We start from the raw sequence: 12,570 nt of genomic DNA, 5'->3' as shown, positions 1-12,570 counted from the left end.
TGGAGCTCCCTTGTTTACTGCTCATCCAATGGCTGACCTGATCGTGACACATAAATGAGAAGATGTAACCACAGTTTAGTATCTTTGGAACTAGTTGAAATATGGGCACAGCATCTAACAGCTAGATCTTATTCTGAGCACAGAAGATCATAGTTTCTAAGCCTAAATTTTCAATTGGTCTAGATCAGTGAGATATTTTAATTGTGACTGGAGGCAGAGGTGTGGACACACCAAATGGCATGGTCTGCTACAATGAGGAGCAAAACAAAATTTGATTAATTTTTTATACTTGTCTAGTCAGATTGGCCAAGCACATGTTTACTGAGGTGATGAAGTTAGAATTGAGTTTAGTTTAAATGCATCGCTATATATTTGGTGATGTGCTAGATAATCGACACATTCAATTAAATATAAATTAAAAGCAAAATTGAATGGCATTAAGTACATTGCACAATAAAGTTTGAGAGCTCAAGATAACAGTTTATTATTATTTGTTTCCAATAACAGATATAAATGAATGTGCACAAAATCCTCTGCTTTGTGCATTCCGTTGTGTTAATACCATAGGAGGATATGAATGTAAATGTCCTACTGGTTATATTCTCAGACAAGATGGAAAGATGTGTCGAGGTAAATTCAAATTTCCATTTTAATGCTTGGTATCTTTGCCTTTTAGGCAGTATATTACATGTTAAGCTTAGCAATCTTAATCTTATCATTGTAATTATTAATAGTAAGTTCAAAACTGAACAAACCGTCCATTTTCTACTATCAAACATAGGATACCAATTTTGGAAGAACCATTCATGCATTTTGTTGGAAGTTATTCCCTTTATATTTAAGTCGACTTTAAAAGTTTGGTGTGTAATATGCCCATTTTATATTCAGCATGAAAGGACAAACTGCATTCCTTATTTTGGATGACAATGAATCAGCAATCAGATTTACTGATTTCTCTTTCTGATTTAATTTCATGTGTTTGATTTAAACATAAAAAATAGGTGCAGGAGTAGGCCATTTGGCCCTTCGAGCCTGCACCACCATTCAATATGATCATTGCTGATCATCCAACACAGTATCCTGTACCTGCCTTCTTCCATAACCCTTGCACATGCTAAACTCCCTCTTAAATTCCAATGAACTGGCCTCAACTACCTTCTGTGGCAGAATATGATATTGTAAAAAAAGTTTTCATCTCGGTCCTAAAAAAACTTCCTTAAGATCTTCCAACAAAGATCCAATGTCAATAGATAATTGATAAGTTAGATTCTCTTCAAATCTACATTTTTTTTTTAAGGAATACAATTATTTGTTGCTTAATACATTAAGGCCCAAAAAATATGGCCATCATATTGCCAATTATTGCAATGCATTCCAAATTTACCATTTAAAAGAAAAATATGGATGACAATGCGCATTGGTGTAGAAGCATCATTCCATAATTCCAGTTAGCTCTGTATACCCTTCAATGTTCAAGTTGTTAAACTTAACAACTTTTTTAATAGAACAATTCCAAGGTAACTGGCTAAGCACAGTGCAAGTTAATATTCTGAATTTGTTTTAATATCATTGCCATGTAGATTAGTGTTTTCATTATTTTTAAATAATGAAAAAAACTTCCATTACAGATCAGGATGAATGTAAGGAGCAGCATGATTGTGCCCTTTGATTTTGGAAAATGATGTGTATTTGCCCACCTGGATTAGTGCGTCAGGCAATGCATTCATTTGATTATTCCTGCTAAACTTGACAATAACACTGTGTTAGATTCAGATGAAATCTTAAAAAAATGTTGACAGTTTAAAATCTTCATTTTTTTTTTATAGTTTTGTTTTATACGTTTGAGCACTGACAAGAACATTCAAATTTATGGGGATCATTTCGAACAATCCACTCCACATGAATTGGTGTGATTTATTTTTCTTTCTGTTTTTTTTTCGATTTTGGGGATTAAAAATGTTAGTTTTTTTTTGTATTAAACCAAAAAAAATGCTCCATCATATTAAAAGTCCAAGCTTTGGCAAGGCAAGCTACAGCACCTTTCCGAGGAATGGTTTTCATATCATTCACAGTCACTGCATGGTCCTATTCCCCCTTTGTAACTGTGACCGGTACCTATCATGACATCTTACCTGATTAAATTTCCAACCCCTTAAGAATTTTGTAAGTTTCTATAAGAGGAAATTATAATTAAAATATTATTACAATTTCCCTTTTTTAATAGATAATGTGATAATGTTATACAAAATCAGTATTTTTGTTCATAGCTCTCTTTGGTGAAGACCACCAAAATCTTACATTTGTTTTAAGGAATACAATTATTTGTTGCTTAATATTCATTAAGGCCAAAGAAATATGCGCCATCATATTGTACCTTCTTAAAGCACTTAACAGGCAATGTGATTTATTATTCCAAAAACAATAACATTTGTAGAAACAACAACATGAAGATTCACTTCAAATCTACAGTTTTTAAAAGAAAAATATGGACTAACACAGCCACTTCCGAGAATTATGGACCTTCAATGCGCAGTTGTGTAGGCAGATGAGACAATTAATCCAGCATCTCATTCGAACAATGACACACCATAATTCCAGTTAGCTCTGTATACATCCTTCATGACATGTTCAAGTTGTTAAACTTAACAACTTCCTGACTCAGTCAAAAATCTCTCAAAGACCCAAATTAATATATACAAGTCCAAGGTAACTGGCTAATTTAAAGCAAGCACAGTGCAAGTTAATATTCTGAATAGAGGTTGTTTTAATATCATTGCCATGTAGATTAGTGTTTTCATTATTTTTAATGTTTGTAGTGATAATGAAAAACACCTAATGTTACAGATCAGGATGAATGTAAGGAGCAGCTGGATGATTGTGCATCAAGAGGAATGACTTGCAAGAACTTGATTGGAACATTCATGTGTATCTGCCCACCTGGATTAGTGCGTCAGTTGGATGGTGACGGGTGCACTGGTAAAAAAAAATCTTGATAAATACCATGCCATTCAGCTTAGACTACTTGACTTCATATTTGCAACATGTCATGTTAAACCTGTTATATTTCAGATGAAAATGAATGTCGCACCAAACCTGGCATTTGTGAGAATGGACGGTGTATGAATACTCCAGGTAGTTATAGGTGTGATTGCACTGAAGGATTCTCTGCCAGTGCCACACAGACAGAATGTGTTGGTGAGTTTCAAATCTTTAACGATTGATGATTAATGATTTTAATTCTAATTCTAATTTTACAAGATATATTATTGTCTACATTTGTTCAGTATTTTGCTGTTACACCATCTTAATCTGCAATACTGCAAAATCACAGTTTTCACATTTTAGTAGGGGTGGGAGCAGAAGGGAGCTACTTCTCAAAACATGGTATGCACTACAAGGGAGAATATTAGCAGAAAATTACACAATTTGCCTCAAATGTCCCATGCACTATTTGTCATTGATACATAGTTATAGCTAAAGTTTATTTTAATTGGAAGTTTTGAATAAATTAAGTGCCATTGTATATCAGTTTTAAAATAGAATGATGCATTGGTAAAGTTTAGTAAACTGGAGAGAGCCAAAAATGGGCCACAGCTGTTATATGAGATCTGAGACTATGAACAAAATGGGGAAATGAATGGGGAATGGAATTGCTATGAGAGCCGTCATTGACTCAGTGAACCAAACGTCCATATATGTCAAATGAAAAAATCAGAAATATTTCTTACATTTGCTAATCAATCAGATACTGACTGATGACAAGCCTAAATTATGGTGCAATTTAACAAAGCAATGTCAAAAATTATTTTGCACAGCAAAATAAAGAGAGGACAACAAGCATGGGATTATGAGATAAAGGAATAATACAAATTAAAATGTATAAAGGATCTTCAAACTTTTACTTATTTAAAAATCTGCAAAAATAAGACTGAAGGAATTAGTCTTTACAGTGTTGCATTTCAGTGCCACCATGATAGTTTGGCAATAATCAAGACTTTTCATTCTATTATAAAGATTAACACATATAATGTAGAACAGTACTGCACTGGACAAGGCCCTTCAGTTCACAATGTCCCTGCCAAGTGGACAATTCCCTTTATATTTGGATGCATTCAGTTATTATCTAAAATATAAATTTCCCAATTTCCATATTTAACTACACCCAGGCTGCTGCCTGAATTTGCTTGCACATTCACTCTTCAATAACAGTTAAAGAGATGGACTCACTTGGATTTCAGATGGAACATGCACACTTGTGGAGATGAGTAATTTAGGGGTGTTATAATTGACAAAGAGTAGAGCTTTATTCTTTCATGTTGTTCAGTTGCAAGAACATGGTAGAGAACTACAGCAATTTTTGCAGCAAGCCAAAACCGTTAAGCAGCTACTTATTATGTCATTACTTATTAGTTAATTATTTGTCGAATTGGTACAAGAAAGTAGTTGCAGCTAATGATTATTTTAATTGAACGTTTTACAATAAATTAAGCACCACTACGTCAATTTGATAATGGAATGATGCATTTGTAGATAAACTGGAGTAGGTATGTTTACTGCAACATACCATAACCTTTTGTTTACACAGCTAGATACTGTATTATACTTAGGCTTTTATATCCAGCCATTTTGGAATAGGAATTTACATTCAGCTTCAGCATGAATTATGATTAACCTTTGCTATTTTTAAAGATTATTATCATCAAAGGAAATTAGATTTTTATCATTATAAATATTGGTGTATTTTGATATGCATTAAGTTTAACCTTAACGCATTGTAAATGTATTTATTATTTTAGTCTTTATTATTAGATCTTTCATATACAATATGGCAACAATGTTCAAAAAGGAAAATGAAACCTTTATAGATATTGTCCCTTTCCTGCAGAATTTGTTTTTGTTATTTAACGATCTGGATAGAGATAGTTAGTAGATGTAATTAAGGCATACTGGCTACCAAATTAGTCAACAGTATTAAAGTAATGCAGTATTAAAGTAATGCAGTATTCCATGGCATACTGACACACTTGGATTCTTGCAGATAACCGCAAAGGTTTTTGTTTTGGGGAAGTGCTACAGACCATGTGTCAGATGGCCTCCAGCAGCCGAAATCTTGTTACAAAATCAGAGTGCTGCTGTGATGGTGGACGTGGCTGGGGGACACAGTGTGAAATCTGTCCGTTTCCAGGAACGGGATCCTTTAAGAAACTCTGTCCACTTGGACCTGGTTACACCACAGATGGAAAAGGTAATTATGTCAGCTGCTGTTCAAAGATACTCATTGTTTGTTTAATCATGTTCTTCATGAATCATTGAATTGGCATTGTTTTGTGATATTTTCCGACAATAACAGCTTTATTTTCCGTAGGATTACATCAATATATGGCACAGAAACTGGCCATTCTGCCCAGTTAATCCATGCCAGCATCTAAATCTATCAGTCAAACCCTCTGTTCCCTTATCCCTTATTTGCCTGTCCAGCCTCTCATTTAATGTCTCACTGTTGTTCTATTCAACCACTCCTCATGTCAGCAAGTTCCCCATTCTCACCACTCTTTGGACAAATAAATGTATTTTGGATTTACAATTGAATATCTTGGTGATGAAGGTATATTGATTATTTCCTACTTGGATGCTTTCCCATAAATGAAAATATTGTCTTGGTACATAACCTATCAAAACCTTTCATATAAGGCCACCAGTTAACTTTTTTTAAAGGAAAAAAGCGATCCAGTCTAGAATAGAATAGAATAGTTTCTTTATTGTCATTGTAACATTGTAACAGGTCTGTTCATCATTTCATGATATGTGTGGTCCTGTAATTTTATGTTATTGTTATCAATCGTTTCTATATCGGGACATAGGAACAGGATATATAAGCAATTAAATCTATGCTCACATTGAGGGTAAACAGTGCCAAAGGTTGTTTAAGTAATAGAAAAAGGATGGTTGCATTGTTATAAATATATATTTCTTTGGATACTGTTTTACATAGAATATTTTACGGTTAAAGCTACTTCAGTATATTGCTTGATAATGTTCTATCCATTGCTCACAATAATCTTGGAGAAAAAACAGATTACCATTTGGGGAGTAATTATCAGAATTAATAAATAAAATACATTTTAATCAGATAACAATACGGGGATGAAATACCCGTGGGAAATCAATTAATTTGGTTACAGAACTATGAATGGAAAATTAAGAAAAATTTAGATTGTGAAAAGATAATAAAAGGATGTGGAAATAACAAAGTGGTGTAAAGGCTATATCACAGATTCATACAGGAACAGGCAAGAAAGTGAATGAAAGTGAAACAAAATAAATGTGTGTTCTCTGCATTTAATAATAAGCTTAATATTGTACTTGCTTGTCTTGGTTTTTGGTCCTCCAAAATATTCCAAATGGAATATAAACTGGAGGTGGTGAAGGGAGGGCTTAAGCTAGAAAGGGTTATTGGGAAGAAAGAGCTACTTGTTATTGGGAAGAAAGAGCTACTTTAAATTTAGTTGCATCTGGTTGGGTAACTATAGTTGGGTGGAGATTATTCCATGCTTTAATTGTGCAGGAGAAGAACGCATTGCTGTATACATCTGTACATATACATGTACATCAAATACATATTAATGTTATCTCTAATTTCCCTGTGATTGGAGCAGAACACAATAACTTAGAAATATTATGATTGAATTTTGAACCTTTAGCTGGTTAGATGTATAAGCAAATTATAAATCTATTCCTTTAAATCTGCAACAACTAAAGAAAAATTGTGAAAATTGCACAGTGCCACTTGTAATCATGTGGCATTCAAAGAACAATAACTTGCTCACTTTTGCTCAATGTTGGTTTCATCTAGACTACTTAGGCTCCTTATTCCTGAAAGGGGAGAGTCACAGCCCTCGTATTCAAGCCAGCAGTTGACTGAGGGTAACGTCAAGGCATTTGTAAAAATGGTTAATGGGAATTAGGTGAACTCTTCTCTGACTGGAATCACAGTCAACACAAAAGATGGATATGTTTGATGGGTGTAATCATCTCAGCACTATGAGTTAACAGCAGTACCAAGCCGAACCTCCTTCAGCTTCTTCCTGAATTTCAGAGCTTCAAGTGAGGAGCAAGGCATTTGATAGCACATTGTTCAATTCCATTCATAACTCCTCAGATAACAATACAGCCCACCTCCAAATGCAACAAGACAATGACAGCATTCAATCGTGGGCTAAGACAAGTGACCTGTAGTACCGAGGTCATATAAGTGCCATCTATCCTTATAATTCTAAAACTCTGATCTTGGATGTGTGTGTGTGTGTGTGTGATCACATCTACTCGAAGAAATGACGCGCTAACGGTAAAATGTTTACATATTCCAGTTGAGATTTATCCAGTGAAATCAAAAGTCGCCTTATTTGAAAAATCCATGCACTATTTCTTGAGTTATAAATCAAAATGTTCTCAAATTTGAAGAAACTTGGAAAAAAACAACTGCTCTCTTCCCCCGCCCCCCCCCCGGGTACTTTCTGCCCCCAGAGAAGTCGAGCAAGTCAAGCCCTGTACTTGGAGCTCTCTGGTCGGGTTTATCTCTGGTCAGGCTGTCTCGGGTCGGGTCCCTCTTCTCCCCTCCTCCTCTCCCCCTCCTCCTCCTCCCCCCCCCCCCCCCCCTCCCCCCCCTCCCTCCCTTCTTCCCCCCCTTCCTCTCTCCCCCTCCCTTCCTCCCCTCCCCTTCCCCTCTCTCCCCTCCCCTCTCCCCCTCCCCTCTCTCTCCCTCCCCTCTCTCTCTCTCCCTCCCCTCTCTCTCCCTCCCCTCTCTCTCTCTCTCCCTCCCCTCTCTCACCCTCCCCTCTCTCACCCTCCCCCTCTCTCCCTCCCCTCTCCCTCCCCTCTCTCCCCCCCCCCTCGCGCCCCGCCCCTCCCCTCTCGCCTCCCCCTCCCTCTCTGTGCCTCTGTGTCCCTCTCTGTGTCACCCTCTGTGTCCCTCTCTCTCTACCTCCCTCTCTCTCCTTCTCTAGCCGCTCCTGCGAGTTGGGGGCTATACGTGAGTGGATAGGGCGGGGGATGGTGTAAAGGAGTGAATGAATAATATTAATATAATATCAATGGGGGTGGTTATTGTGTGTGAGGGGTTGATTAGTGTGTCTGTGATGCCGCAGGCCGCCCCTCCTCCCCCCGCAACTGCGCGTTGAGTGGACGGGACCCACCCTCTTGGTCTAGTAACAAATAAAAATCCAACTATCACACCTTCAGACCTGATGGTTGCTACCATTGTCAAAACATTTGCCATCAATATGAAGGTGTCAAAATTGACCCGCAACTTAACTAACAGCATAAATACTACAAAAGCAGCTTAGAGACTGGGCCACCTATGATGAACTTCCCTCTTGACTGTCAATGGCCTTCTGCCATCTCTAAGTTAGGAGAGTAATGCCATATTCTCACTTTCCTGAATGAGTGTTGCTCCAATACCAGTCAGCAACCTCAACATTATCCACCGAAAGACAATCTACTTGATTGACAATCCATCCTCCGCCCTATTTATTTCCATCCCAGCAGCATCCCAGTTGCAGTATTAACCATATAAAATACCTTGCAGCAACTCAACATGGCCAAAACTTTTGTGGCCAAAACCACAAAATGCATCACAGAGGTGTAGGAATGTCATAACATGCAGAATTCCCTCCAAGACAAATATCTATGGCTTAGAAATATACTTTCACAGGGTCAGAATCCTGGAACTCTTTACCGGCACCATGAAAGTACCTTTACTTCTTCTTCTTGCATATGGCATGCACAGCCTAAAGTTGTAGGTCAACTTGTTCTATTTGATCTTGTTTGTGCACGTCAGGTTGATTGCATTAGTCAAAACAGAGTGGACCACGTGAAGTTTGCAATCTCCCACCCCAGTACCTTTACTATAAAAACTGCAATGGTTCAATAAAGTAGCTTGCCACTATCTTCTCAAGGACAATTAGGCATGACCATGAAATGTTGAACTAGGCAGCGATGCATCCATCCTACGGAGAATAAAGTGGAGAAAAATAATTCCACAAGCCCATTAAGCCAAATAGCTTGAAAACATAGAACAACATCGAAAGGAAATAGAGGTTCAAGTATCAATGCCTCCTCCTCACATCCTTTCCCCTTACCCCCTCCCAATAATCCTTTCACGTATGACAGAAGTTCATGTGCACCTCCTCTATCCAGATCTATTGCATTCGGTGTTTCTAATGTGACCTCCATTACACTGGTGAGACCTTTTCGCTGAACACTTGCTTTCAGACACAAGGATGGATCTCCAAGTTGTTTACTATTATCACTCTCCTACCCATTCCCATACTGACCTTTCCATCCTGGGCATCCTCCGTTACCAACATGAAGCCACACAAAAAACTGGAGGAACCACACCTCATATTCTGCCTGGGTAGCTTTCAACTTAACAATATGACAATTGAATTCTCCAATTTTAGGTGACTAACCTGTAAACAGCCCCCTCTTTTTTCTCCCACTCCCACATCTCCATGTCCCCCATCTGGAGGCACACCCATTTTTCCCCTTACCGACTCCCATCTATGATTCTTCTCTGGTTTCACTATACATCACTTAATCCTTACCTCACACCTTCTGTCTGTTCATCTCTGGCATTGTCCAACCATCTGCCTGCTTAAAAAAACCCTCACCTGTATCCATCTATCACTAGCCGTGCTTTGTACTGCCTCTCCTCTCTTCCAGCTTTCTCCCCTCCCCCGGCTATTTTCTTTGCATTTAACTTCTTGTTAGAAGCAGCAGATCAGATTATATATATTACATTTCTACATCTTTATCTATGTTTCCCATGCACCTGGTAAACTCTTGATGTACTGTGGCTCAGAATTTGCAACCTATAGTGTGTGGTCTATGTGCATCACTGATTTCAAAATAAAGATTGTACTTACTTTGTATGGAAACTGCAATAGGAATTTGTTGAGAGAAACCACCTCTGTTTTAGCAAGGCCCTTTGAGATAATATGGCTTTGATATCTTTCTGTGAATTGGGCAGGGGTACAGAACATGGATACACACAAATATTCAAAGAAGTCTATGTTAGCAGGCTAAGGTGAGCCTCCATTTCCATCACTTCTCTTAGCTGGGTGTTAAGGCCAACAAAAAAAACACATTTTTCTGATATTCAAAAATTCAAAATCTATTTAAACAGTTAAACAATTCCGAGGAATTCATATCACCATCAATTTGTCCTGGACCAGCCACATCGATGCAATGGCAAGAAAGCACAACAATGCCTCTACTTCCTTAGAAAGTTTATGAAGTTTGGTATGCCCCCACTAGTCCTTAACAACTTCTGCAGATGCGCCATAGAAAGCATCTTATTGCGATGCTCACTGCCTGGTTCTCCCCTCTTCCATCAGGCAAGAGGTACGGAAGTTTGAAAATGCATATCTATTGATTCAGGAACAGTTTCTTACCAGCTGTTATCAGGCAACTGAACAGTTCTCTCATCAGCTAGAGTGCCGTCCTGATCTCCCACCTTATTGGAGACCTTTAAACTATTGTTAACTTTACCAGATTTTATCTTGCACTAAATGTTGCACCCTTTAACCATTCTCTGTGCACTGTGGACGGCTTGATTGTATTTTCTTCGACTGGATAACACGCAAACAAAAATTTTTCTTGTACCTTGGTACTTGTGACAATAATAAACTAAACAAAAAAGTTAAAATATTACAATTTTACTTTAAATCATAAATCAAAACCATTAAAAAAATTTTACATAAACCCCAGAAATTTAAGAAACTATAAACTAAATAACCAACGATCATAGCCGTTTCCATCCATTGAATAATGGAGAAGCTGTCCTTTTGCCAGGTCCACCTGGCACAGATTGCATGCGCAGATTCTTCTTGGTGGAAAATTGTTGCTAATTTGTGATTCCTTGCCAGATTCTGATGTCCACTATTGGAGCTCAGGCAGAACACTTAGGTCAATAGCAGGATACAATTTTAGGATCTCTTCCTGTGTTTCATACAGGCAGGCAGATATTTCATACATGTGAGCAGTGACGCAGGCAGCTGAACATTGCTCTGTAAAATCTGGGCCTACAATTTAAGCAATAAACCCCTATGCTTCCTCGCTATAATAGTAATACTCGACCATTGTCCATTGTATATTGGATTAAATATATAAAATGATCAAAATATCTTGGCAAAGTGATTTGAGACAAATGATTGATGTGTATGGAAGTTGATGTCAGTTGTGATAAAAGTAGGAAAAGTTTTGCTTGTGGGTAACCACCAACAAAATGCACAATTTGGCTGATCAGTATCACGTGCTTCAAGTTATTTGTATGGAAGGTTCAATATAAACATATTGTGTAATGATTCCACAAGATCTTAATACTAATAATTTATTTTGAAAGATTATTGGCAAATTGCCCAAGTTTTCAACTGAAAGATATGATATGTGCAATATTTCTTTAAACTGAGGTGCTTCTAAATTTTTAATGGTAGACAAAAATGCTGGAGAAACTCAGCGGGTGAGGCAGCATCTATAGAGCGAAGAAAATAGGCAACGTTTTGGGCCGATACCATTCTTCAGACTAATGTGAGAGTGGGTGGGGGCAAATAAGAAAGGAAGAGGTGGAGCCGATGGGCTGAGGGAGAGCTGAGAAGGGGAGGTGAGAGTAAGGACTACCTAAAATTAAAGAAGTAAATGTTCATACCGCTGGGGTGCAAACTGCCCAAGCGTAATATGAGGTGCTGCTACTCCATGTTACGGTAGTCCTCACTCTGGCCATGGAGGAGGCCCAGGACAGAAAGTCGTATTTGGAATGGGAGGGGGAGTTGTAGTGCTGAGCCACGGGAGATTAGGTTGGTTATTGCGAACCAAGCGGATGTGTTCGGCGAAGCGATCGCCAGGCTTACGTTTGGTCTCACCGATGTAGAGCAGCTGACATCTAGAGCAGCGGATGCAATAGATGAGGTTGGAGGAGGTGCAGGTGAACCTCTGCCGCACCTGGAAAGACTGCTGGGGTCCTTGAATGGCATCAAGGGGGGAGGTAAAACGACAAGTGTGGCATTTCCTGCGGTTGCAAGGGAAAGTGCCCAGAGAGGAGGTGGTACGGGTGGGAAAGGACAAATTGACCAGGGAGTTATGGAGGGAGCGGTCTCTGCGGAAAGCAGACAGGGGAGGAGATGGAAAGATGTGGCAAGTGGTGGGGTCACGTTGGAGGTGGCAAAAATGACGGAGGATTATTTGTTGTACGCGACGGCTGGTAGGGTGGAAGGTGAGGACAAGCGGGACTCTGCCCTTGTTACGAGTGGGGGGATGGGGAGTGAGATTAGAGTCACGGGGTATAGAAGAGATCACGAGGTATAGAGAGCCTCATCTATGGTAGAATAGGGGAACCCCCGTTCCCTGAAGAATGAGGACATCTCCGATGCCCTTGTGTTGAACACCTCATCCTGGGTGCAGATGCTGCATAGACGTAATTGGGAGTAAGGTATGGAGTTCTTACAGGAAGCAGGGTAGGAAGAAGTGTAGTCCAGATAGCCATGGAAGTCAGTGGGTTTATAGTGGATGTCAGTC

At 38.7% G+C, this 12,570-nt stretch overlaps 1 protein-coding gene across 1 annotated transcript in view; it reads left to right on the top strand.

Moving 5' to 3' along the window:
* LOC129713552 (fibrillin-1-like) overlaps window positions 1-12,570 on the top strand; it is a 312,091-nt gene that overhangs the window by 256,585 nt on the left and 42,936 nt on the right. Inside the window, exons 54-57 of the mRNA XM_055662676.1 lie at window positions 508-630; window positions 2,845-2,976; window positions 3,070-3,195; window positions 5,039-5,245. Of these exons, the coding sequence (XP_055518651.1) occupies window positions 508-630; window positions 2,845-2,976; window positions 3,070-3,195; window positions 5,039-5,245 (588 nt within the window). The remainder of the gene's footprint in view (window positions 1-507; window positions 631-2,844; window positions 2,977-3,069; window positions 3,196-5,038; window positions 5,246-12,570) is intronic.

This window comes from Leucoraja erinacea, chromosome 36 (genome assembly GCF_028641065.1).
Source record: "Leucoraja erinacea ecotype New England chromosome 36, Leri_hhj_1, whole genome shotgun sequence".
NCBI lineage: Eukaryota > Metazoa > Chordata > Chondrichthyes > Rajiformes > Rajidae > Leucoraja > Leucoraja erinaceus.
The sequence above is the reverse complement of the archived record's forward strand: the minus strand, read 5'-3'. Positions and strand labels throughout refer to the sequence as shown.